This window comes from Fringilla coelebs (assembly GCF_963513975.1).
Source record: "Fringilla coelebs genome assembly, chromosome: 7".
Taxonomy (NCBI): Eukaryota; Metazoa; Chordata; class Aves; order Passeriformes; family Fringillidae; genus Fringilla; species Fringilla coelebs.
Window position 1 is genome coordinate 12,481,282 of NC_140035.1, and position 27,861 is coordinate 12,509,142.

Here is a 27,861-nt window from a genome sequence, read left to right on the forward strand (position 1 = left end):
TATGAAGAGACCCATCCCACTTGAATCATTTTAAAAACACCTCTTCCTTTCGAGTCACCAACTTGGCGAAGGAGGGAGAAGAAGAAACATTGAGCCAAACTCCATAAACAGATTTTGTTTCCTGTGTGTGTGAGATGAGCCTGGGAAAAGCAAAACAATTAATCTACCCACGAGTGGCTTTGCAGGGAAAGGTTAAGGAATAATAGAGTGATTTAGATCACACCACTTTACATGCATTTATGAGGGAGAAATTCAACACCCAAATAACAAATTCAGTTCTGATTTTACTTCCTTTCTCCCTTCCCCTCCACCCCCCTCCCCCAAAAATGACATACCCTTCCATTTGTAAATTACTTTAATTTAAATAATTCCAGGTTAACAAAATGTCTTAAGTTTGACATGTCCGAAGTTACAAAACAGAAACAAAACCTCTCGACAAAGGGTAAGAAAAAAAATATATACTCCAAGCCCAAACCTCCTTTCCTAAACTGGAGTTTATGGTCTGTGAGCTGGCAACCCTCCAGAGTCTGACACAATGTCTGGAGCACCCAGAGCAGCTGGAATTAATTTTCTTCCTCCAAATCTATACACTTTCATATAAAGCTGTGTTTTGGCACTGCTGAGAGAGAGTCCAGTGCAAAAAATCTAAGCCTGGCCGTTGTTTCTTTGCAACCCAACACTTGCTGAGCAAACAACAAAAAGGAAGAAGAGGACAAAAAAAAATTAAGAGAAAGAAAAACCCTTTCCCTTCCCCCACATACAGAGACAACTGGACCAAACAGGGGGGCTATTCAAGGCTGTTCAAAAATGGGTCACAAAGAGAAATGTTTGCAGATAAAACCAACACTGTTTTTTTTTTAGCTTCTGCCTTGTATTTTTTTGTTGTTTTTATAAACATCATGGAGGCCCCCGGAAGGTGCTGGGGATGTTTGAGAGTTGAGGTCCTGCTGATCCCTTCTGCCTCCCATTCACAGAGCTCCCACGTTGGCCCTGATGTGCAGCCCCTCTCTGGGGGTCTTGACCCTTTGAGCCGCCACAGGGAGCCCGGGGGCCACGGGGCCCTGTGGGCATCAGCATCGGGCTGTGGCTCCTTGCCCGGGCTGCTGGGGGTCAGGAGGGGAGGAGGGAGGCATCCACGGCACTCCCGGGTTGTCCTGTCACAAAATCACACACTGGAGTTTGTGGGAGCCCGTGGCTCTGTCCCCTCGCCATTTGGTCTTTTTCTTCTTCTTCTGGCTTTTCTCTGGGATCTGTTGCCTGTTTTGGGAGACAGAGAAGAAAGCAGGCAGGTGAGACATAAGGCTGGGCTGGATCCAGAGCCCTGGGCAGCCTGCAGAGCAGCATCTTGGTGTGAATGTGCATATTTGCATACATATCTCCATACACCCTTCCAGCACTGCATGGCTTTTCATGCCACACAGCTGGGCCTGGCCTGCATTCTCCAGGAAGAAGGAAAGGAGCCATTAAGGATAATGGCAGGGATGTATGTCCTGCCAGGGCACTATGCCTCCAGCTGCCCATGGTGAACTGCTGCCTCCTTTCCTGCCACAGGGGCTGCTCTGGGAAACAGGGATGCTCCAAGTGATGCAACGTCATCCATTACACTGCTGACAGTAGGGAAGAGGATGAGAGAGATCCAGAAAGCACAGAGAAATACACTCTTCTGCCCTTCAGCTGGCATTGCCCTTAGCCAGCTGCACTGATGCAGACCTGGTGATGGAGGGGAGCTAAAAAATAAACTGAGTTTGCTGCTGAAGCTAAAAAATAAACTGAATTTGCTGGCTTCCTCTGATGTTGTGAAGAGCACCAGTGCACAGAGAATGAGCTGACCCCAGAAAGATGTCCCTGGCTGTCTGAAGTCACAGACACCAGGAACACACAGCTGAGAGCCCTCCTGCAGTGTGCCCTGGAGCTGTGAGCAGCCTCTGAAGCATTCTGTTCGGGGCTTCTCCTTGCCCAGTAAGGTGAGGCACTGCCCAAATACCTGTTTGCAGCTGCACCCAGCTGCAGCAGCTACTCTGCCAGCCCAGCAGTGCAAATCCAGCCAAGGCTCTGTAGCTCAAACACCTGACAGGCAGCCTGTAGATGTAGATTATAGTGCAAGATAAAACATCCAGACACCAGCAGCTTCCATAGATTCAAACCTGAGAGTCTGAACAGTTCAAAAGCAGCCTCTTCGTCATGTAATATGCCAGGCATGAAACCAAGTGTTCATACCAAGTAATCCAGACCAGGATGAGACATCACTGGGGCATAAATCACTATTGCTTTAGCTGGTGTTTCTCTTACAGCCTCAGCTTCCAAATTCTTGCCACCACCTGAAAAATTCCGCCTTGACTAGTAAGAATTTTTCTCAGTGAATATGAGGGCTGGAGGTGTGAAAAACATAAGACTTTAAAGCTCAAAACTACAAAGATGGAATTCAGAAAATATTTTAAATCTGGATAAACACTAAGTGACCACAAGCTGTTCACTCTCTTCTGGATCAGTTTTAGAGATCCAGAAACCACACCCTGGGGCCTGCTCAAGGCTTCTGCTCTAACAGTGCCTGTGTGTGCACTGCTGCAGCATAAAAGGGGCATCAGGAAATTTAAAACATCTATTGAGTGAACTCAATCACCCCACTCCTTTCTGGATTACTTCCAGACAACAGTTTCCTGCATGAAGCTAAATAAACTGGGAATCAGCCAAGGGCAGTGAGCACGAACAGTGCAACCCTGAACAAGCATCCTCACCCTGAGAGCTCACAAGGGCTCTGAGGAAGCCCTGCATTTGCAAAGCACTCTGCCAATGACAGTTATCAGGGAGCTGAAATCTACATTCTATTTGAAAAAGCTTACTTGAAAACCAGAAAAACAATACTTGATGGGTGATGCTACCCTTGACTGTGAACCGTTTGTAATGTCCAAAAACCAAGCAAAACCACTTTGTGGCCAATGACCAGTCAGATCACACAGCATCTTCCTGCTCTCTGACTTCACCTGAGTTCCAGCTCTTGTGAGCATTTCTGGTGCCCTTGACATCACAGGCTGGCACAGACTTTCACAATAGCTACTCAGGAAACTGAGGTGTACCACTTATTTTTGAGGTTGTGGAGTGCATTTTCAGGGCTTGAAATTAGTAATGCCTCATTGCAATACTCCTTTCAGCCTGCCTGGAGCTGTGTTACGTGGAGAAAGCAAACAAAGCCTTTCCATCTTATTTTGGCTGTTTTCCTTTCCTGCAGAGCAGAGTAGATGGTGGTAAGAGCTTGCTGCAACAAAAAAGTAATATCCAGCCAGCTAATACTGAGTTAGAGAACAGTTGGGAAAGAGCTTGGGACACTTCCAACTCAGTTCTCCAAAGACTTTCTGCCCTCTGCTTTTGAGACATGTGGGAAGAGTGGGCAGTACCATCTGGTTTTGATGGAGGCTGGCTTGAGGCTCTGCTAGGATATTCACAAGTACAGATATGCTGTGAATAAATGCCTTGTGGTTTAATTGCCGGGCGAGGCACTTTGACTGCACGGCAGGGAGGAGCATGATTTCAGCTCAGCGCCCTCCCAAAACATGAAAAATGAGGGCCCAGAAAATCTGGCAGACAACTAGTGCCAGAAAAACAAATCTTCTCAGAGAGAACTGAGGTTATCAGCCGAGATGCTGGGATGTGTGTGCAGCTCTTTTCCTGCAGGGGAGCCAGGCTCTGGGAAGGCAGTCCCTCCCTGCTGGCAGCCGGAGCAGGGGTTCACCCGGAGAGCGCGTTTGCCAAGACGAGCAAAGGCAGCTCGTGCCAGAACTGGGAACAAACCTCTGCAGTCTGAGGAAACCTGGGGCTTAGCCATTAGGTCATGCAGCTCCTCATACAAAATGGCTTAATTTTTTCCATTTAGTGAGCAGAAAATGTTAGAAGTCACCTACAGCATTAGAATTGTGTAGAATATTTTGCCGGTCCTTTTTAACTTCTGGCAAGGCAAGACCCTGAGAGGACAAAACTATGAAAACCCAAATTACTGGTCCAGAGCTTTCAATGCCAGCCTTTTAGAGATGATCATTATAGTAGGTTTTGCACTGTTCATTGAATAAAAATTTTCATTATGGCCACAGCTACTGGGCATGGTACTAATGTCCTGCACGGGTAGCTAAGTGCTAGGAACAGACCTAAGCAGATACAGGACAAGAAACTTAATAAACATCAGAAATATCCCACCCCCAAGAAAACCTGGTTCCCCAGAAATTGGCTCCTGACTCTCTGGGCCATGACTCCTGCACATCCCATCCATGGGCAGTAAGGAAGAGAGGAGTTTGCAGCTTACCTTATTACCCTCACGAGATCATGGAAGGCCTTGTCCACGTTCAGAGGTGGGTCCTTGGCACTGGTTTCTATATAAGGAATCTGGAGGAGAGAAATGTATCATGAAAGAGATCAGTGATAATACCAGTTTCAAAATGAAAAGCATAAAGGCTGGAGAAATGGGCTGCTAATACCACGGAAATACAGGTAAACAAAATGTTGCCATGACACTGCTATCAACACCCTCAGCAAGGTCAGGACTGCTTACAAAAGGTATGGAATAAGCACCAGGCTAAACAGCTGCTATGGAGCTCTGGGTTTGGGGGAGAATAATCCCAGACTTCATGTCATCAGATGTTCTCTCCCCCTGAGCTGTGCTCACAGACATGAAAATAGCCGAAGGTTGTTGAAAGACCAGGACTTGCCAAAAATTCTTGCTTGCCACATTTTATTGGGACTACTGCATGAATATTTCATGACTACAATTCCCCTTCAGTGTAAAATGATCTTCCCCTTCAAAGTCTGACAGCCAGATGGGGCCTCCTAGAGTGCTTGTCCAGCACACTGGCAGATTTATAAAACTGCCTCTGATAAGGTATTTTCATGCATGGCCTTTTCCAAGGCGTGTGTATACAGATGGATACAACATGCTGTGCTGCAGTTTAGGTGTCCTGGCTCTGACAGAAACCAGATTCCGTGGGGAGGGGGTGGGGGGGAGTGAACCTGCCCTGCCAAACTCCCATCGAGGTTTGCTTAGAAACCACCACACAGCTTGTCCTTTAGGCACAGCAAGCTGCCAAGAGGTCTCAGGCTTGTTTGCCTTTAACCTTTCCTTCAGTTCCACCTCCTAAGGGAGTTGTCGTTTCCCTCTGGATATTCAGGGCTGCTGGCATTTAGAGGTGATTAGTGGAACAGCATGTGATCTACACCCATCTAAGACCAATTTCTCAGGCTAAACTAACAGCATGAATAATGCAGAGCTGAGATGGTGGGCCAGATTTATATAGGCTTAACAACCCTGTTAACTTCATTATCTTTAACAAGCTCAGGCACCTGGATTTACCTCCTAATGCCTGACTCTGCCTTTTCACTCCAGGGAGGGGCACTTTCTTCCCTCATCCTGAACACTTCTCTCCACTTTCAGACACCTTGTACAGAAGTCTTAGTGACGGCCACAGCTCTCCTACTGCCTGGTGCACAGCAGAGGTTCTGGTTTCAGCGATGAATTAGCCCTACTGGAAGGAAACTGCAGAGCTGCTACTTTGTAGTCGTCAAAAATGTATTTACAAATGTTTCATTGTAAGCTTTAATGCAGCTCCTAATGAGCACAGCTTTCGATTCTGAATGCCTGTAATAGGACTTTCAATAAGCCATTAAATAATCCTGCAAACTTACGTTATGTTTTGTTGCCATTTCTCTCCCCTGTTCTCTTGTAATTTTCCGTAAGTGCATTAGATCAACTTTGTTTGCCACCAAAATCATTGGAAAAGACTCCCTGGAAAAAATCAAAATCACCACCCAATTGTTACCACACTACAACAAAAATTATGAGCATAAATTTCACTTTTTGATGCTGACATCATCTAACATTTTCAGCTACAGACATACCACATATGTGTAAAGAAATAAAAAGAAAACCCCCAGGCTGTGCTATACATATGTTCATATTGTAAAAATTTACTTGACAAGCTGCATGCATGCACATATTCCTTGTTATTTGTAGGGACTTCAGGAATTATTGTCACAATTTCTGCAATGCCTGATGATAACTAAGCCTGAAGATCCAACTAGGTGAAGAAAGATCTAGAGAATTAGCCAGAAAATCAACTGAGACATAAAAACAGATCTTGGACAGGAGACTGGGACTCTTTTGTAGCAGTTAAGGCATCTCAGTAACTGCATATCTTGGCAAGATACTGAGGGATGATGGAAGAATTGGAGTAATTTCATTCCTGGTCATCTGCTGAGAGCAACTGTGGGGGAAAGAAAGATGGACTCTAGGAGTTGGTGCTTAGAGGGGCATCAAATGTTGGAGAAAATGAGTGGGAGCAAAGAGATGCTCATCAGCTGTTACCCCAAGACAAACTGGGCTTGGCAGTGGTAGCTGGAAGGAGGCTGGAGGGAACCAGAGAGATTGGTTAAGCTTCCAGTGCTATTACCTACCATCCCCTGTTTCTAAGCCCAGAAAAAAATACCAAACCCATCTCTCTCTGTAATAATACTCAGTATTTCCCTAACTACCAGGCATGTAAGTGCCTGCCTTCAGCCACTGCCTGAGAAGAGACCCATTTATCCACAGCAAGTCCTGTGCAAGGCTCTCCCCCTCTACCCCTGCAGAAAGCTCCACTGTTCCAGCAATAAACAGAACCAAGGTTGGGAGCCATGGGAGGTGTTGGCAGTGCCACTCTCTCCTCTGGCTTCATGAAACAGAGCAATCAGCTGCTGCAGGGCCTCAGCCACTGCTGGGAGGGAGGAGGTCCCTTCTGATCCCTGACAGTTACTGCAGTATTGCTGGCTTATATTTAAGCCCCCCTAAATGATCCCAGTGTTCTCTGCTGTAACAGAACTGATTTTACTGTGGTAAGGAGCAGCTGGCCATACTCATTTCTGTATAAAACACTTCCCTGGTAACTCTGGATTTTTAAACAGCGTTTCTGGGTCATTTTTCATCGAGATGATAAGAGCTCCATCTTCCCTCTGGCATGTTGCCCCATTGCTCTGGCTGGAAAAATACCGTACTGCACTCTGCATTTTAAATGAGCCTTAGAGTTATTCATTCTGATAATGTGACTGTGATTTAATGTTAATACCTGAGCATTGATATATCTTGACTCTGATCCTTCTGGAGCAAAATATTTGCTTGTCTGGATTATTTGATTGCTTTTTGGCTTGCAGCACATTGATTAGACAGGGATTACTTTTGGATGGTATCTCATTTGCCTTGTTTACATCAGACATAAAAGTCTATGGGGACTTTGTTCCCTATTGTAAGCTAGTTGGACAAAGCTGCTACAGTTGGAAATTTTACTATAATGAAAGTTGTGGAAAGAAAATGGGAGGAAGGCTTTGAACAGCCCTCCTAACACAGCAGCCTGCAATTCTTTTGGATTTTAAGTTGCTGAAACTGCCTGCCAGACTGAAAACCGAGGTGATGCTCTGGTCCCAGCTCCTTGTGGGTTTAGCAGGAGGATTTTTTACTCATGTTGCACCCACTGCTGCAATTTTGTGCCCCAGCTCAGGTTTTGGACGGAGCATTAATACGCTCCTCACGCTCGGAGTGGCGCTGAGCAGGGGAACACAAACAACCTCGCCAGCCCATTTCACTTCCTGCCTCTCACACGCTGCTGCAGCACTGCACAGCGTGTATGGAGGCCAAAAGTTTCAGTCCAGAGCAAACAGTGATCACCACATCTTATTTTCACCAAGTTAAATTAGATAAAATCAGCATCAGATCTGTGCAGGTTACAGGTAATTCTGTCCCGTCTCCTTCAACTTTTAGAAACAGATTTACTTTGCCCCAAGCTAAGCCAGCAGTGCTGTGATCTGAGAGGCTGACTGAGGGACTGACATTCTTCTTCATTTAAATGAAATCAAAGGGTGGTTTTTCCTTTACTTTTCACTCTTGTGGGCTACACTTGGATGCTTTACTGGAAGAGGTGTCAGCTGTGAACCTCACATGATAGGAGTCCACCCTTCCTGTGGGGAAGTTATTCAGAGCTGTGAAAGGAAGCCAGCAGCGAGGCTCAAACCCTCTGGTGACTTTTCTTGATGACTTCCATAATTAAAAGTCATTATGATCGGAAGAACTAAGTGTTTCAAAGCTGCAGACATATAAGGGCTTAATTCTCACCCCACCCAGTGAGAATGGATCCATTGCCTCTCAAACCAGGATGGGAAGAGGGAGTTATCTTGTAGATAAACCAGCAGCTTCCCCTCACTGTGCCAGGACACATTTATTTACCATGATTAAATTCCCAGTGCTACCTTCTCCCCTGCACATGCAAGGAGGAGAGAGGCGACCTCTCTTGCAGTCTCCCCAGGCACAGACAGATGTTTTATTCTGTGTAATTGTTTGCTGCAGAGCACAGTGCATTAACTACATTACATTCCTGGTAAGAAATACAGTTCCTTCTAGCACAAGTTTTTTCCCCTTCAAGACACTTGCTCACACCCCCAAATAATGCAGGGCCTTTGAAGGTGCATTTGGCACAAGCCAGGGACAGGAAGAGGGTACCAGGACACACAAAATAATTAGGGCTGAAATGCTTGCTGACTCCCTGCAGGTGATCTCTAAGTGCCTGCACCGTGGACAGAGCATCCTTCCCCCTCTTCAGAGCTGAGCTGGTCACCTTCAAAGGTGTCTGATCTCTCTTTCTCACACTGCTCTGGCAGAAGTTTCTCCCTTCCAGACACATTTTCACTCCATTGTAACACCACTGATCCTTTCCACACTGAAAGCCCTTCATGCTTATCAGAAGTAAACCACTTTTTATTCACCACACTGAGGTCCACAAATGCCACATAAGGATTTGTCTGAGGACACCCAGAAGGCATAAGCTGGGGTCAGGTGTGCAGCCGTGCCCCCAGGACAGTGTGGAGCCTGGCAGGTCAGTGCTGCCCCGTGGCACCCACCTGTCCTTGACTCTGAGGATCAGCTGGTGGAAGCGGTCCACGTGCTCGAAGCTGGCCTTGTCTGTCACCGAGTAGACGATGAGGAAGCCATCTCCAGTCCTCATGTACTGCTCCCGCATTGCACTGAACTCCTCTTGGCCTGCAGTATCCAGAACTAGGACAGAAGAGAAAAAGGTTTTTAATTATTGTGAGGGACCTGTAGCTGCTGGCATCACTATGTGTCCTGTGGCCTTACTGCCTCTGTTGGGCTTCCTCAAAGACTGAAAGATGTCATGAAATCAAGTTGGATTGACAAGGGGGTTTCTGTCCCAGACCTCATTTGTCCTTGTATGCCCAAGTTGGGAGCAGGGGAAGATGACACTGTGGATTTCATTTTCCTTTTCCAGTACCAAATACAATCACTGAATTTGGAGAGTTGCTCCCCTGGAAAGATGCAGCTCGAAGTATTTCACAACCCTCCCAACTTTTTCCTCTCCCAGAAAAGAAAACCCATGAGTGGAAGATTAGCTAAAACCCAGTTTAAATGCCAGAGATAACCTACAAAATGCATGGTGAAGCAGGGCTGAGAGACAAAGTAACAGCTACAAGCATTTTCCTTTTCTCAACACCTGGATATTGTTTCTAGACCATTTTGTCCTTTCAGAGTGAGCCTTGGGGAACTCCCCTTAAATATTTAGTCCCAAATGGTGTGCTGATACTAAGAAGGTAACTAAAACAGATGGAACAGCTTTAAGTACCTTGCACATCCAATACAGCGATCCTGTTTTGGTGAATAAATCCATGCTCAAATCCCCTAAAGCACCTCAGTTGTGACAGCCACTCAGATGCTGTTCCCCACTAGATTAAACTTAATGGAATCATAACTCACTGGTTCTCCATGGATCTGTCTTGCAGGGGGTCCCATGACTTGTGGAACAAGCTACCCCAGCCTTCTGGGTAAACACCACATACACTCATCAGTGCTAGTCCCTGAGCCCCAGCTTTGTGCACAGCCAGGATTTTGTCTGGCAGGAGGAGGGTACAAGAGGAGTTAATCAGTTTAGGCTATGCCAGTATCAACATGGTACTCAAAGTGCACTCTAAGTGCATCAGCTGCTCAGAAGTACCAGTCCTAATGCATCATTGCACCCCAGAGGCAAACGTGGGACCTTCATGATGACTGGGAGCATTTTCACATCCCAGTCAATTGGGCTGGGTGGGAAAACTGTTTTGCCTCTGCTGTACAGCTGTGGTGTAAACATCTGCTGCCCACAAGTGATGGGGAAAGCCCAGGGTAACCACGGATGGAGACAGTGGCAGGAGCATACTGCTGACAGAGCAGCAGGGCTTGATACAGGTTTGTCTGGTCTGAACAGGCCCACAGACCCAGCAAGGTGTTCCCTGCAGGGGAAGTGCTCAGGCTGCCCCAGTTTCCAGATGGGACCATGATAAAGACCACTTTGCTGCATCAGCACAGGTGGACACGCTGCACGTCACAGCGCAGCCCACGAGCCAGCCACACACCTCCACTGCGTGTCTGGAGAAGAGACAGCTACACTGGAAGACCTGGAGACCTTCCTTGGGGCTGGCAGGCCCTTTACAGCCTTCAGCCTCATTTGTTCTCCTGCCTTAACTGGTGTGGAATGTCTGCTTTCATGAGCTCTTAAGGTAAAAGAGCTTCCAGGCTCTTGCAAAGACTCTAAGATTTAGGCTTATTTGCCAAGATTGTTGGAAAGTCACCTGAATCTCTTCATAGCCTTTTATCCTGTTCCTCCCCCCTAAATCTAGGAAAGAAGGGTCTCAGCTCAAAGGCATTTCAGCTATGCTTAAGGACTGTACAAAAAAAAAAAAAAAAAAAAAGGAAAAAAATAAAGGAAATAGAAAACCCAAAGAGACTGCATGTGCTGGTAAATTTCTATGCCCTAGGCAGAATTGCTACCATGGAATAAGGCCAGGGCTCTGGAGCTGGGACAGAAGAGGAAATGAATCTCTCCTACCTGCCCAACCTGTACAGAGAGGCTGGGCTGCCCTCATCTGACTCCTGCAGCAGCTAGACATGGTGTCAGGGCAGGGCTGAGAGCTGACAGCCAGCACACAAACCCAAATTGTGGGGGAGTGGGAGAGCTCCCCACTGAGAGCTGAGCCCTCCTGCCCTCCCTCCCCCTGAGACAGGGCAGGTGCCCCAGCACAAGCTGTGGGCAGGAAGGTGGAGATGGATGTGCTGTATCCTCCATGGTAATTTGCTTAAGGACTTCCCCTTGCTCTGGCACATTTGCAAATTTCTCATGAAACACATAAAAAGCATCCAGCTCTGCCTTTGCACCCATCAACCTATCCCCAGCTGCTGCCCCTCCAAAGCTCTGCATCCCCTGGGAGAGGGGGCAAGCCCTGGTGGGGGCTGTGGGGATACCCCACTGCATGGGGCCCTCGTACCTTGCCTGGATCTTGGCCATCACACTAAACACAGGCAGAGCTGCTGTGTCAGCAGCTGCTATTTAAAGGGAATTCACTTGCAGCACTGATAAAAAGGTGAGCAAGTCCAGGCAGCATTTAAAATGGCAATCTGAAAGTGTAAGTAAAAGACACGCAGCAGTGAATGAAGGTTAAGGTTAATCTCAAATGGGTTATTCATAAAAAGTTAAGCATCATGAAGATGACCAGAGAAAGTCCTTGTCTTAACATTAAATGTGCTCTTCATCAAGGCAAACCCCCAGCCTAACACTTCTGTGTTTTGTGAATTGTAAACAACAGAGGAGAGGGATGTGGATCCTTTGTAGGCAGGAAAGGACCCCCATCCTAAAAAGCATCAGCACCAAAAAAGGGCCAGATGTAAGTAGCTTTGCTTGTGGTATCTTGCGGCATAAAAGCTTTAAGATAACTCCTACCTAAAGAAATGGGATGGAGCAAGGAGAAACCTTGGGAAGGGGTAGGTGAGAAGGTGGTTGACAGGATGCCAGAAGTCAGAAAGATCCATGAGTAAAGATCTGTGAGCTGGTACACTTTAAACCACCACTTGCCCCACTGGCAGCACATAAATGCCAGCATAGAAATAAGGACCAAAGCAAAGTGGGTTTCTCCTACCTCATTCTTCCAAGAACTGAAATCAGACTCATAGGCTACACATAGTCAGGGACTTCCAACAGAAAACTTTGTGAACTTCTCACAAATTTGACCAAAGAAGCAAGGAGGAGCAATTATGAAAGCTGAAGGAGAGAAGCCAAGGATGATGTATGATGCAGGAACAGACATCCAAAGAGGGCAAAGCCATTTAGAGCTATCATGAGACCAGCTGGAGACTAAACTAAGAGCAATTAGGCTGTGAGAGCCCAGCAGGGAGGTCTCCTGCTTGGCAGGTAAGAGGTTGCTGAGTGAAGAGATGGCCTTTTTGACTTTCCAGTGGATATGACCCCCAGCTGCTGTGATAAACTCCTTGCTAATTGAATCCTGCCCCTTTAGAGCTCTCCATACCATTTTTCTGTGAATCCTGATGGGTTATGCAAGAGTGCAGCTGCCTAGAGAACACTTCTGAGCAGGCACAGGAGCCCAGGAACACACAGGAATTTGTGGTCCAAAATAGAAGCCCTTGGTGCTTCAAGGTGTACCATGTGGCTATGTCTCTGCAAACTGACAGTGCTCCAAGTGCCCATCCAGAGACAAAGGCACTTGGTGAATCTAAACCAAGGGCAGAGACACATTGTGAACTCTAAGTCAGCAATAGCATTGCTTTTTCTGGAGCCTAGGCTGCATTCAGTTCAAACACACCATTCCCAGCCTTCGAGGAGCTTAGATCTGGTTGTGCAGGTGAGCTCTTCTCTTTTCATATCTAGGCAAAATGTCCTCCTGCATCTTTACCTTGCCAGGCACAGCTGGGTGTATAGGTCACCTCTAGAAAGTTTCTCCGCTGTCCATAGCATCTGGAGGGGATAAAGATGAACTGACAGGCACGTCAACCCATCTTCTGTCCTTCAGCCTTTGGGTTTCACTGCCCGGCAGCTTTGTACCTAAGCTCATGGGAAAATTTAGCTTGAATTGCCAAGTCAAACTAACGAGCCTCAGGCTGAGGAAAGCCACCTCCACAGTCTCTTCTTCCATCAGCAGCACTGTGGGAAAGGGCACTGCTATCAGCCACTGCCTCCAGCTGAGGAATTGGTATTCTGGGCACTGCACAGATGGGGTACTGGGGTCACAGCTCCTATTCTGTGTCCCCACACCCCAAGTCACCTTGAAGAGGTATGAGGTGCCCTTGCCATGTGCAAAGCAAGGCAGATGTTTCACTCAGTCACTCTGATGCTTCTGCTCCTTCTCAGACACAGCCACGCTGCCCCTGGCATGACAGCTTTCCTCAGCAAAAAACACATGATAGGAAAACACTGGGGCTTTTATGAGCCCTTCTTCTGTGCCCTAGCTAAATACACAGATGTTATAACATGGAAAACCCAAGTACTTGAATTCTTGCCCTTTCTTTAAGCAAAAAGAAGACAGGCTTCCACATTAAAAACAGAAAAAAGATGCAAGCCCTTAAAGGAGCCCTTTCTCTAACAAAGGGCAAGTATTCAAAGCCTTGTGTTTTCCATGTTGCAACATCAAAATTTTCCTGGCAGGAAAAAAATCCAACCCAAGACAAAACCCCCTCTTTCATTGTTGCAAAATCCCAGCAATTAAGGGAGGGAAAATACTGTACACACAAATAAAATAATGAAAGTACAAATTTAACTTGAATTTTAATGCTCTCAGTGATGCTACTCTAAATTAACAAAAACAAGAAGAAAGCGAGCCACAAACCAACCCTTCTGCCTGCAAATCTGAAGTGACCTTTGATCTCCTTCTGGCCTCGTGGCTGGGTTGATCTCAAGCTTCCCCAGAAGAAAAGCAGACTGTGCCCAGGGATGACTAGCAGCAAAAACCCTCCACAAAAAGGGATGCAAGGGACAGACAGATGGGAAGGGCAGATAGAGTGTGGGGGAAGGAACGGAGCCTGGTGTGAGTGCACAGGGGTGGCACACCAGGCTGTGCAGGTCCAACCCAGCACAAAGGCACCCCAGGACTGGGAGGAGGTCTTGGGAAGAGAACTAGAAGGGAAACTGAACCTCAAGAGCAGAGAGACAACTTCTAGGCTGTGAGGGTTTAATCCAAATCATACCAGGGAAAGGAAAGGGAAGGGAAGAGAAGAGAGACCACAGCTTCCCTTCACCCAACACAATTCCTTGCTTGGCTCATACCAATTGGCACAGCCCTACTGACAGCTAAGAGTTCAGCCCAATTCCTCAACAAGACCAAGCCATGTGCTTGTGGTCATCTCTTCATCTCCCTTTGCTTAGCACCTTTTTACCTCTGTGTAATATATGAACCATAAGGAATTCTGAACCATAAGGAACTTTTTACCATATTAAGGTATTCCACTTTTGGCTTCATGCCCAGATTAATAATTCCAGATTGGCATTTTGCAGCCACACCAAAAGAAATCCTCTGCTACTTGCTAAGTTAGCCTGCACACAGAAAGTAGTGTGCAAAATTAATCATAGCAATGCAACTGGAGCAAGAGCTAACCAAAGCAGATTAACCCTGGCCCTCAATTCTGCCCTCATGTCTGTACAGCACCTACATGCATTTCACCAAGTACAGCACTGTGCTGATTTCAGCACTACCAGCAGGGAATAAACCAAGATTACACATGCAGAGAAAATTGGAGGCTGGTCCTGGAGCCTCATTAGAGTGGCAGCAACCAAAAAATGGGCTAGCCACAAATTGCCTGCACATCTTTGATTCAGGTTAAGTGCCCTCTTCCACTCTACAACACTTCCAAACACTGCATTGATGGTCTTCTAAAGCTGGCATAAGGTCAACAACAAAGTGATTTTGTGTAGTGTGGAACATGAACACAACAAGCACAGGTCCCACAATCTTCTGGGAGGCAGGGAACCATCACAGACAACTCTTGGTGAGAAAAACAGAGACATGCCCAAGCCAAAGAACAAACAGGTAAAGGAAGATTTTGAATGTAGCTTTTGGTCCAAGATCTAAAATAGAACCCTATTCCATTTCAGTCTACTTTCACTGAGATTTCAGCTAAAGAAAAAAATGCAAGTCAAACATTTCATCATGCAGGCAGTTAGTGCTCTTGAATAAATGTGGGTGAAGGTCTTTGTGGAGGGAAGCCAAATGCTTTATGCAAGCTGGCTAGCAGAAGGGTTTTTTTTACAACATAATGCTGGTGCAGTTACAAAATGCTTGAGATGCTTTGTACAGAGCTGCTCAGGCAACAGCCTGGAAAAGGGTGGGCTGTTTCCCCTCTTTTAAAAATTTGTTGGATGTCTATGTATTTCTTTTTTTTTCAAATAACAACTATTTCTGAAAATTTCAAAATATATAGAACCCCTCATGCTATATCCTTACTTGGTTGTTCATGTTCCAAAACTAGTTCCTCTTTTGGGGGTGGGCAGCTGCTTCTGCCCACCAAGCACTGCATGAAACCTCAGCTTGTAAAGGCTTTGGTCATAAAGAACAACTGGAAAGTCTAGGATTTATCCTGATGCATCTTGACCCTACCTATCATGACTGTCCCTAATTTTATAACAGAAGTGATTCATGCAGCCACAGCAAGAGCAGCTGTCCCAGGATATGGTGACCTCTGAGAATGGCCTTGATCCAAAGCCTGTGACAGAGAGCTGAAGCAAATGACACAAGTGTTAGTCAGCCCTGGTGACCTGTTTCTTCTGGGCAGTTGGAGAAGGGTCACATCCTTTTTCAGGCAAGAATACTGCCTTTCTTCCAAAATTGTGATTGTTCAAAATCTCCAGTGGTAGGAAAGAGAAGCAGCTGCAGTTTCACTTCTCTGGCTGTGAAGTATCTGTGGGCACACAAGCCCTGGAAGTCAGGGATTCCCAACATGCCATTCAAGGTCACAGCTGAATTCTGTTCAGCTCAAGTATAGCCATTAAGCCCATCTGAGCAAAAAAAAGGCTTTTTCATTAAAACAAAGGGTTAAGTTTCTGCTCCTTGGAAAACAATTTATTTCACCACTCCCAGTTAGATCGGGTTTGGTTGGGGTTTTTGTTGAAGCTTTGTTTGTTTTGTATAAAGAAAAATTCCAAATATTCAGTGAAAAAAGCCTTTTCTACTTTTCAATAATTTGCAAAACCGAGGCTGTTTCAGCCAACACCTACAGGTACAACAGCTGGGATATATATATATATATATATATATATATATACACCAAAACATGGGGCATACCAGTGAAGATAAAGGTCACTCATTTTAGAGGGCTGGATTCTGGGCTCAAAATAATGAATTTAATTTACAGCAGGACTGGATTTTTCTTTTATACTGGACTGACATTTTAAAAATAAAGGTACATATATACATTATGAGATGATTAATTGGGAGCAGATATCTCTAACGCAGATGACAAGAAGAGACATTTCAGCACCAATTTCACAAATACTGCCTCATATCAACTGTTAACATATTCAAATGAACAAATGTTGGAAAGATTAACTTGTTTTGTTGTTTGCAGGTTTTGTTTTTTAATACTGAATAAAAGCTGTTCTTTTAAGGACTTCGTGGCCATTTGAGCTGACTAAATTATATCTGATAAATCTGTAAGAGTGCAACTAAGATCCCAAGTTTCCAGACCAAGCTAGCAGCCTTCACAGCAAACCCCACCAGCACCCATATTCCACTACTCATGACAGTCCCCCAGCTTTCTGTCCCACACACTGGTGACACTTATGCAGAGACACCAAAGATCTTGAGCACCTTTGAGACAAGAGGGTGGAGGTAGAACTTGGCATAAGTGAGGCTAAATATAGTTCAGTTATGTTAGTGGCCACATACATGAACTTGGTTAATTAAGGCACAAAATACTTGCTTGATTTTATGTACTACCTAGTTATTCTATAAAGGAAAACAAAACTTACAACATTTAAGAGCAAGACTCCCTTTGTAGCTGTGGTTAGTCTGCCTCATGCAGCAAAACTGAACATGCAGCTTTAGGTAATACAGGGGCTTCCTCCTCACCTGCTAATTAAGGGGTTTTGGTGGTTTTTTTGTGTTCTGTTTGTTTGGGTTTTTGTTTGTTTGTTTTCATCTGTGTGTTTCATTAAAAAGAAAAAAGGCAGTTTTTCTTCAAAGAACTGAAAACTCTTGTTTTCAATAGATCTCCAATCTCCTACTCACATCTAAATGAAACAGGTAATTAAACATGAAAACATCATCCTGAATGACTGAATTTAAGAGCTGCATCAATTCTTCACTGTCAGTGGACAACAGTTTTGATTAAATATTCTTTCTGGTTATAACCACTCACTCAGTTACCCACTCACAGTTATTTCCCAGGGGATAAGTTCAGCCTCAATGAAGTATCATTAGCAATAGCCACCTGGCAGGGCTGTAATTCACCGACTACAGAAGCCTACTCCAAATGTCAATGAGGATCTGTAGGTTTTCACAGGCCTGCAAGAAACATTTCTGTGCAGAACTGGAACCAATGCAAGTGGAAGCAGAAGCTTTGCTGGAGACCAGCTGCAGACCTTGCATTGCAGCTCCAGATCCTGCCAGCCCACAGCAGAGCAGGAGGGACAGAGACACAACATGCTGTGGGAGGCACTGAGGACGATTTGCAATTGTGCTCAGCTAGAAGGGAAAGGGGATCATGAGAGTAGCTCGCTTACCATCAAGAATTGCCCACTGCCCATCTATTTCCGTGTGCTTCAGGTAGGAGTCTTCAATAGTTGGGTCGTAGTCTGGCACAAAAATCTTCTGGAAAAACTGAATAGTGAGAGCACTCTTGCCCACACCACCATCTCCGACAACCACCAGCTTGTACGTGGGCAGGTTTTCGCTGGGAACGGCGCTTGTAGCCATGCTGCCAGTGTGCTGCACCTGCTGGAGAAAGAGATCATCTCCAATCACTCAGCAGCAAAGACAAAAGGGCAATATGCACTAGGCAGCTTCTACCTGCTGCCTAAGAAGTGAGAATGAAGGCAGCTCTGACACCCAAAATCCTTTTGGAAAGGAGCAGCAGCACCAACCCTTCCCAACAGCTCTACTGCAGCTCACACCCAGCACTTAGGAGTGCAGACATCTCCACCACCGTGCCTTGTTTGTCTGCAAGCATTGCTAATTGTCACCAAATGCACATGCGACACCTATGCATTGAATACCTTTCCTACAGGGGCTGGGTCCACACAGCAATGACAAAAATCACCCTGGCACAGTGCACCTATCAAGCTCCCAACAGTTTCCTGTTGCCAGTGACCAAATCCCATTGATAAGTCAGAGTTGTGCTATTCCTCATTGCTTAACCCAAGGTATAGCAAACATTAAATGGTATGTTACATCCTAGGGCCAGATCTGCAGGCAGAGCTGCTGGTGATGGATGAAGCTGGAGGTAAAGGTCCAAGCCTGGCTCTGCCAGCAGACAAAAATGCACTTAGCTGCTTTCTTCTCTCTCACTTTCAATTTTGAGAAATAAAAACAAGAAGGCAGCAGGCCAGGAACAACAGGTGGGTTTTGTTTTGCCTTTTTTTTTTTAAACCCTCAACCCTGCTGTGGCAGGAAGGCTGGTGCCTGTGGCTGTGACACAGCCTAGAGAGCAGCTTCCCAGCAGCATGGTCACACTGCTCCCCTCACCTCAGAGCCACCTCCTAAAAGAAAGATGAAAAAAAATTTCCTGGCTGAAACTGGGCAACAGCACAGGGATGTGGAGAAGGGAGAAGAGGCAGCCATTGCTGACTGGCCCATTTCAACACTCAGCAGCAGAAACTGCTCATTTAAGAAGGCAGACAGGAGGTTCTGTGCCTGTGAGTGCCCTCCACCCACCCTTGGGCGGCAGTGATACTGACTCAGATCTCAGAGGAAACAGGTGACCGTCTCCCAGATCTGAATGACCGTTGCATTTTTTGGGAGGTCTTTCACACACTTAAAGAGAAATTTTTAAAAAATCCATCATAATGATAAGGCTGAAGACAAGGCAGTTGATTTTCTTGGTATAGGTTTTCTTGAAAATACTGTTCAGTGCAGCAGCAGCTGTGGTGACACATTCTGCAGGCACCTGCTCCCAGACATTCTGGTTTTGCTGGTGCCCTTTGGACTGCAGGCACTGGCAGGGGTCAGCAGTGAGGTGGGACCAAGACTGCTCTGAGGGGACCTCCATAAACTGTTGGCTCCCAACCTGTATCCCCACCAACACACACAAGCTTTTGGAGGTTTTACCAATAACCCTAGGGATTTCTTTTTCATTTAAAAGACAACTTTAACTTTTTCATTCTCAGAAACCACCAAGCAAGTCTAATGTGCTCTGTGCCACAGAAGCTGTGTTCTTGTGAAAACACAAAAACAATCCCCTAATCTAGTTTCTGATTTCTCTAGTCCCTTTCTCCATAATCATTACTGCAGTTTAATCCAAAATATTGAATCATAAAAACACCTTTTACCTGGCAAACTTGGGGGGATTCATGTTCTCTCAGTACAAACTTGGGGGTCTCATGTTCTTTGAGTACACTGGAGACCCCATACTACCTCTAAAAAGAAAAGGCCATAAGGAGACAGAGGATGAGATCGCTGAGTCTAAGAAGAGCAAAGGCCTCCTGTCCAAATTGAGACCAGCCAACATTTTCAGAGCAAGAAGCATGATCAAGTCTGCTTGCTTCTAAACCCTCTTTGGAGGAAATTCTTGAGAACAGCAGGAATTTCCATGGCAAGAAACATCTGCTGGATGGGGAGAAGACCAAACCAGCTGAGGTTTCAAACAGTTTCACTGCATTTCCTCACAACAGCCACAAGGAAAAATTTCTTAGCCCTACTTTTGAGTAAGCCACTTTCTCATATTTGTGAGACCACACATCAATACACAGCAGGCTGGGCTACTGAAAAAACAATGAATTTCAACTAAATGCCTTATTTTTGCTTGAAATACCAAGTTTTATTTCTGTGTAATCCTTCTTGGGTCAGATGATCCTCACAGGCTTTTTGAGACACAGACCCTGGCTAAAGCTCTGCCCCTCCTTCCAACACATTTAATGACAATTTTTTGCTTTGCCCATGGCCAAGATTCCACCCCATCCTTCTTTACACAGCAGAGCAGCTCCAGCCAGGCAGAATGAAAGACTGATTGTTACTGACATGGTGGGGGACAGTCTGTGGATGTGAAAAACATACTCCGTTTGTGCATGATTTTTGACCTCCTCACAAAACCACAAGCTGCTGCTTGGCAACAAGCATTACATTTTTACTGACATTTTGTGCCAGCCCTTTAACCCAGTCCTAAGAAGCCTCAAGCTTATCTTGCATGCAATGCTCCCCAAAGTGCTAGGATAATGTTTAGCCCGTTGTACAAACTGTGTCCCTGCCCAGCATGCCTATCGGCTGAATCGGAGCATTTGCTTCCCGTTGTTTCCAGAAGTTTGGTCGTGCTGTGTGTCTGAACCACCAGACTGACTGTTACATAGCCTGGGGAAAACAGTCAAGAACTGAACTGAATAAAAAACAATTAAAAAAAAAAAGTCAAGAACTGTAGGCTGGCTTGTTGAGCACAATTCCCTGTATCTTAGTGATGCTAGAACAACAGATGAAAACTTCAGAGTGTCAATAGCTGTTTCTGCAGGGTTGTTTTTGCTGCTCATGGAAACACTCCTCTTTCCACTGAGATGGCAGGTCCCATGCTCCAGCCATGCACAGACATAATGAAAACCTTCAGAAAGTCAAGCACTTCCATCCCTCTGCCCCCTCCGTCTGCCCTGATAACCAAAGCACGAAGACAACTCATGCCTTGACAAGAATATGAACTTAACCAGTTCATGATTCAAACCTTTAAAACAACATATATCATTTCCTGGAAAAGACTAAAGACTCCCAAAGGGGCACAGAGCTACAGGCAAGTGCAAAAGACTTGGGCTAATTTTCATGTGTTTTTGGCAAGAGTACTGACACAGTCCTCCTCAGATGGGAGCAAGAATAAGCGTGTTTGCTGTAGATCTGACTGAGAAAAGTGAAGCACAAATGTTTTTATCTATTGTCTGAATACAAAGCAGCATGTGGTAATACACTAATAAGGTCTGATGATAATCATCTTACAATTTATATAGTTGTTTATTTTGAGGGAGCCAAGAGAAGGATCCATACCCTACGCTGGCAAATGCTGTCAGGGCTCTGGTTTAGTCACTGGAAGGAGGCTGATTTATACAGCCATCTTCATACACACTGGCAAGACTGGTGGCCTGACAGCACAAGCCAGTAATGCTGAGACAGTCAGAAGTGTGGCTGCTTCTGGGGTAGGTGGATGGGAAGAAAAAAGAAACATTGCTCCAAGGGTGTCACTGAAACTGAGCCTCCTCAGCAAAAAGTATTTTCTTTTAGGAGGCAGAATAAACTGTATAAAACCCCATTTACCTGTCTGGACATAGAGGTGGAGTGGAAGGGCTGAGCTATCCCCTTGGAGCAGCCAAGTAACATAAAAACACCAAATTCATCTTAGTTTGTGTGACTGGCTCACAAAATGTAGGTAGTGTGTCTAATCCCCCTGCCCTTGTTACAGAACTTGCCCTGAATGCAAGTGGGTCCAAGCACAGCTTCTGAGCAGAGCTGTGGCCACACAAGACAATAATAAAAAATAAAATGGACCCCAAATAGTTGATATTCAATATGCTGGCACCCCTTTCCCTGGTTTCTGCTCTGCTGTCCTGAAGGCTGAGCTCCCAGGGTGAGGCCTTTACATAAGGTCAGCAAGCTCAAAACCAAGCCCTGGATTTGTCGGGGAGGTTAGTGCAATTAAAGACACCAGCTCCCTGACTGAGAAGACCGGCATGACAGTGATTTACAGTCTCCATGGCAACATGCAACACAAATTGCTTAATTCTGTTATGAAACCCACAAGAAAAGCTACAGCAGGGCCTGTGTGGGAACTCCCCAGCTCCCTCCTCCTCTGCTGCAGCTCTCCAAAGCAGACAACTTCAGGGAGCCAATGTCCACTTCAGCAACAGGCCATGATTTAGCACATACTAATGTATAAACACGGATGCTGATGATTTCATCAACCCACGGCCAAGGCAATTTTCTTCTCATCAGCTTGTTTTGGTCCATGGCTCCTCACTCATGGCCTGACAGAGCTCTGCATACCTGAGGACGCCAATCTCACCTGAGGAAGACTATCAGCCACCGAGGCTGCCAACTCCTCCTACGGTTGCAATTAAGAACTCTTCCTCTACCCACAGCTCACTCGATTACACCCTTTTACCCAGCCACTTTGTAAGCATTAGCAGCTCCACGCAGTGCCTGCAGGGCTGAAACTCTGCAAAATCTGAACACTTCCCTCTCTGTTCCTCTTGCAGACTGCTGGCTGCAGCCACACAACCACCACGACACACCCAGAGACGCTAGCCAGGTACCAAAATAGCTCAGCCTGATGTGTTGTAGGCAATCCCTTGGGCTGGGAACTACTAAGAATCCTTGAAAGACAGGACATGGCCTTTTAGGAGGCTGCTACTTCCCTTGAGTCATGCTGATCAGGACTGAATGAGCTTCAGGAATTTCTCCCTCAAGTAGGCATGACCATGTCCCAAACCATCAAGAGCCAAAGGACTCATAGGTGCATGAAAAAAACCTGCCAATTACTATTAAATAAAGATGAGTAACTCTTAGCCAAGTTTTCTCCAGTCTGTCAGATTTCCTTCCCAGTCAATGCCTCTGAAAGGACACACTGAACAAAAGATGGACTGTATTCCAGTCTTCAGTGGGAAGTCAGCATGGAACAGATCAGTCATGTGGGAAGCCAGAGTCTGATGCCCTTTGTAGCTCTGGCATTAGGATTCTCAAAACACAGATGAAATTTCAAGTCTCTGAGGTTTTCTAAGAAGGCAGATTCTAACAGGTGCTCCCAACTCCCATCAGCTTCTGGATCTGATGGAGCCCAGCACCTGGTAAGACCTGCACAGGAAATTACAGGCATTTCCTTTTGGAGTAGTGATCAAAGCACTATCAGATTGCTACTAAAAAGGAGAAAAAAAAAAAAGAGAGCCTTAAACCAACTGTCGTTTAAAAATAAAATCCTCTACCAAGCAATAAAGAGCTGCAGTTGGCTGGCTTTGAACGTGGGGGGATGTAACTGTGGGTCCTGGAAATGGCCTCATCAATTCTCCTCCTGTGCAAAAACATGCTGTACCCCAAGTGTTGTGTTCCCTGAACTGCTAACTGGCTTCCTGTGCCAGCCAGACCTTTACTCCCTTTCAACCCAAAATTGCATCACCTCCCCCACCACACAGATGCTGCTCAGATTTACTGTAAGAGAAAGAAAACGCACCGGGGGAGTAATGAAGCACTTGAGATTCACACAAAAGGCAGCTAAAGGCAGGAGCTGCCTGATGAATACTTGGTAGTTATTTCAGGAAACAGAATTATAGCCTGAACAAATAATAATAATAAAAAGCCACGTCACTGGAAGTGGCTTAGGTACTAGCCAGCCCCCCACTTTCCCCTCTGTGAATCCCTAAGTGATGTAAGGAGGAGCCCTTGCTGAAGAACTGAGCAGCTTTCCCTGGCCAGCCTGGGTTCAGGGACTCACTTGCTTTTACTGGGAAGCACGTGCTTGTTGGTGTCCCAATCTGTATGTAAGCACAGCACAGCATGAGTCAATCACACTGACAAATGTCATCCAAAACCAACTCTGCTTCCCTCTCCCAACTCCTCCTCCACCTCCCACAACAACTCCATTAATCTTCAGCCTGTTTCCCTCAGTGACGTAGTGCCCTTTTCAAAATATGTAAGAAAAGTTGTCACTCTGACAAACCAACAGTCAGGTGCAGATGCCAGATTTTTTTTTTTTTCATTATTATTAAAAGCAATACTTCAGTCAGATTTGGGTCATTTGCAGTTACAGCTCTGCCACTACCAGTTCTGTAGAAGAATCCACTTATGTGACCAGAAAGCAGCTACACAAGATCCATTCCTTTATCTCTAAGGCCTCAAATACAACTGTATTGCTGCCAGTTCAGGGGGGTAAACTGGAGGCTGATCCAAGCCTTTTGCCAAGGCTTGGCATGAAACGAGAGCATCCTACTCAGTAACTGGGGCCTGGCTCAGCTACTCTTACCTCCATTACTTCTTGTGTGCTTAAATCCACCATCCCTCTCCTTACTCATTCATTTCCAAAATTCTCAGGAGACATCAGGGGATGACAGATTCCTGTATTACTATTGCAAATTCTTTGCTAGTGAGGCCAGGAAGGCCTCTCCTATGTTATCATGGAACCAATGAAGCTGACCTAAACATACTGTAGCAAAAAAGCAGATTGCCAAGATGTTCCCCTGCCCTGCCCAGGCAGAGATAACACAGCAAGAACAAATTTAGTGGAGGAAGCGGCTTCGAATTCCAATAGCTGCCCTTCCTGCTCGCACAATCCCTGGAAATGGGCAGCTTCCCTCCTAAACATCCCAGCCTGCTGACACACCAATAGAAAAGACCCCAAATTCATTGCCCTGGGTGGTTTTGCTGCTCTTTGCTGCTCAGTGAGGTTTCTGAAGCAATAGCCCAGTGCTTCAGCAATGCCATACTTACAGCCCAGATGTTCTGCTGCCTGCATGTGGCCCTGATGATGGCAATGCAACCAGACGTGCATGGCACAGCCCTCCTGGCCTCAACCAGCAGCACCTTGGGCAGGTGGAAGTGGTCCAGGCAACAAATTCCTGTGCTGCATCATGGAGCTGTGAGGGGATCCTAAGCATCACCAAAGACTGCCCAGCATGGACCTCCCCAGTGCTCCACCCTGCCTTCCCCACAGGAGTCCCAAAGCCCCTGCCAAAACAAGGGGTGCATCCACCCCTCTGCCCAGCTCCTTGAAGGGTCATTGCCCTGCAGCCTCATGGGCACCATGCTGTCCACACATCGCTGCTCCAAGGCACAGACTTCATGGCACCTATGGAGGCTTTGGAGATGATTAATGGATAGAAAGGGTACAGGGCCGCCTCATTACAGTCACCCTTCTGCAAATCAATCTGCATTTGGCTCCACATTTGTCTCCCAGTCAGGTTCAATTCAGTATTTAATGCTTTTACATCTCCAGTGTTGCTACCGGATGCCTGTCAGGATGTAAATGGCTTTTTAAAGACTCCCTTCCCTCCTGGCAAACACACTTTGCATCTCTTAGCTGCAAAGAGCTGAAGGCTGTGAAGTTCCCCGGTAATAGCATTTCCACTAGGGGATGGGTGAATCCTACCAAGTCCAAGGGACAGATGAAGGAAGGTGAGGAGAGTAGGGATCTCCAGGCTATTTACAAAATCTGTGCTCTACCTGCAAATCTTTTCCAAAACTTGACTCATGTCTGTGTCCTTCCTAGGCAAAAAGACTACTGTTGTATATATCCTATGGAAAAAAAGACACATTGCCTGTTCACTTTCCACCACAAGGTTCCCAGAAATTATCTGTGAAATGTGGGGCAGCACTGATGTTTCTGCAATAGCTCTACACCCCAAGGCACAGGGCAGGCTTGAAAGGCTCTCTATAAATTTTCCTAGGGTCTTGGATCAAGGACAGTTCCCCTGGTTCCCCACAACACATCTAATACTCACTTACAGGTACAGAATAACAGAGAGTATGCTGGTCTGTAATGCTGGAGATTTAGTAGAGCTTCACCAGCATGGACTTCAGAAGAGGAAGGAACAGCTGCCTCCCAAATTCACCCAAACAGGCACATGGCCTATTTTACTTAGAATCTAATGACGCTGAATCCCAGAACTGTGTGGAAGGCTATTCCAGGCATTTCCCAGGTCCATGTCATTACTCTGTCACTTGGAAGACTCCAAGATCTCATCACTGGGCCAGGACCCATAACAGTAATTTTTTCCAGGCTCGGTACAGTGTCTGCCAAGAGCATAAGCCTCTTATTTATGAACAGCCTGCTGGGGAGGTGACTCTATACTTGGCAAATCCAACTGCTTGTCTCAAAGAGGAGGGTGAGCAGAACTCAGGGCTGGGTACAGGGATGAGGAATGGGATGAGGGGTGGATGCACAGGCCCCTCCTGTGCTTCACACAAGGTGATGCAGGGTTTTGCAAAGCCACAGCATTCCACTGAACCTGCCTGAGGACAGGGTGCATGTACACTGCCAACATCCCAGCCATGTGCCAGCCCTGCTGCCTCTTCCTAGCCCCTCTCTTGGCAAACCCCTTGGCTGTCCCTGTTTAGCTCTTTCCCTGCTACTCTCCTTCTGCTCTGTGCCAGCCTGGACAAGCCAACCTGGTGGCAAAAACACACCTTGACACTCAAACCAGTGGGCAACTGGCCAAACCACCCCTGAGGAACAGAGTTTACCCTTGCAAGACTCAACTCCACTCTCCTATCAAGTGCCTTCACCCTGCCAGCACTGAAAGGAAGCATCCCATGAGAATACCCCTCAGAAGAGAGGTACCAGGGCCCCAGCTGGTGCTGCTCAGTACCTGCACTGTGTTGTTGAATGCCCAAGTTACATCTCAGGTGTTGTGACTACATGAATCCATAGAGCAGCAGCTGAAAATCAACATGTCTTTGAAAGCACCCTGTAAGTCAGCTGACCCAACTTTACACTCCCTGTGGCAACCCCTCACCCCTGAGTTTCAGCAGAGATCTGCATCAGGATACCCTAATTCTGGTTCCTTCTATACTCAGCCTAAATTCTCTGCCTTGACTCTTAAGTCATTCAACTTGCAGCCATGTGGGAGGGTATGTATGTACATTCATTAACACTTCCATTATGCCCTGTGGTTTGGCAGGTGGTGCTGCATTATGGATTTAAACAGTGCCAGCAAGCGAATCTACAGCACTTCACTGGATTAGCATGTGATGGGAAATCATACCTCAAAAGTGTTCTGCACTCTCGTGAAGCAGCTCTGATGAGCAAGGCAACAGCAGGGCTCCAGCCACCACTACACTGTGCAATCACATCAGAAATTCACCCACAGCTTCAGGGAAAGATAAACCCCCTCAAAACTCAATTACCATTGCATAGAAAAAAAAAAAAAAAAAAAAAGAAAAGAAAAAGAAAAGAAGAAAGCAACAGCAGATTCTCTTGCCAGTTAAAGGAAAAGAGAGGCTCACCCACTTCTGCCACAAAGCATCTTTCACACACACCTAACAATAACATCTGCTTTTGCCCTATAAACTCTTTTCACATGGGAGAAATACACCACACTTGGTTATACTCATTTCAGCAGTCAGCTTTCAAGGTACTCAGGCCTCCATGCCCAACATGGTGCCTCCTTCTGTCTTATTATCAGGCTGACGCTGACAGGTTTGCAGAAATTGCACAGTCAGGTTCCCTGAGGGGATGCTGTCCTAGAGGAATGAGAAGATGTGCTGGGCTACAGAGCAATACAGGCAGTGAACACACCTCTGAGTCTTGGCAACAGGGCCAGTAAAGACCTTGGAAGTGACAAGAGGATAAAGCATCAGGTAAACACTGGTACTGCTTGTCACTTTCTGGGGCTGGAGCTCACTCACCTTTCCCTCACTGTGAGTGGTACCACAGTGCCACTGGACACTGCAGCTGTAGCTGAGTGGTACAGAGCTCCTACCAGTGTACAGAACTTTGCTTTTCCTGAGCTCTGGGAAGGGTCACTTCACAGGTAAGGCCAGGCATGAACCAAATAAAGCAAAGTAACCGGACAAAGTTTCTGCATCTAGACTATTGAGGTAAATCAAGAACTACCTTCAAAGAAGAATCCCTGGTTCTTCATTAGCTCTTCCAAATAATTGCTTTGATTCAATTACCCTGCTCTCCTTCTCCTGTTTGAAACAGAACAATCTGAGCAAGGAAACATGTTCATTCTCCTAAAGACCTTGCTGAGAAATTCCAAAGAAATGTTTAGGTTCTGTCATAAGACCTATTTTTAATCTCCATCCACCACACAGCTCTGAAGTACAGCTACCCTGCTGCAAAGTTGTAACCAAGTCAAGACACCAAGGTCTCTTCTCAAAACCAGTGGGATGCAGCATTATGCTGCTCTAGCCTTAGGGTGG

At 46.1% G+C, this 27,861-nt stretch overlaps 1 protein-coding gene across 5 annotated transcripts in view; it reads right to left on the reverse strand.

The window, feature by feature from the left end:
* Window positions 1–343: 343 nt before the first annotated feature.
* Window positions 344–27,861, reverse strand: part of MRAS (muscle RAS oncogene homolog) — a 38,306-nt gene continuing 10,788 nt past the window's right edge. For 4 of the 5 annotated variants that reach the window (XM_084209295.1, XM_084209294.1, XM_084209297.1 and 1 more), the window contains 5 exons: window positions 17,550–17,763; window positions 8,902–9,055; window positions 5,665–5,764; window positions 4,292–4,371; window positions 344–1,257 (listed from right to left, as the gene is read on the reverse strand). In XM_084209295.1, coding sequence (XP_084065421.1) covers window positions 1,158–1,257; window positions 4,292–4,371; window positions 5,665–5,764; window positions 8,902–9,055; window positions 17,550–17,742 — 627 coding nt within the window. In that variant the 5' untranslated portion in view covers window positions 17,743–17,763 and the 3' untranslated portion in view covers window positions 344–1,157. The remainder of the gene's footprint in view (window positions 1,258–4,291; window positions 4,372–5,664; window positions 5,765–8,901; window positions 9,056–17,549; window positions 17,764–27,861) is intronic. The other variant, XM_084209296.1, reaches the window with a different exon arrangement.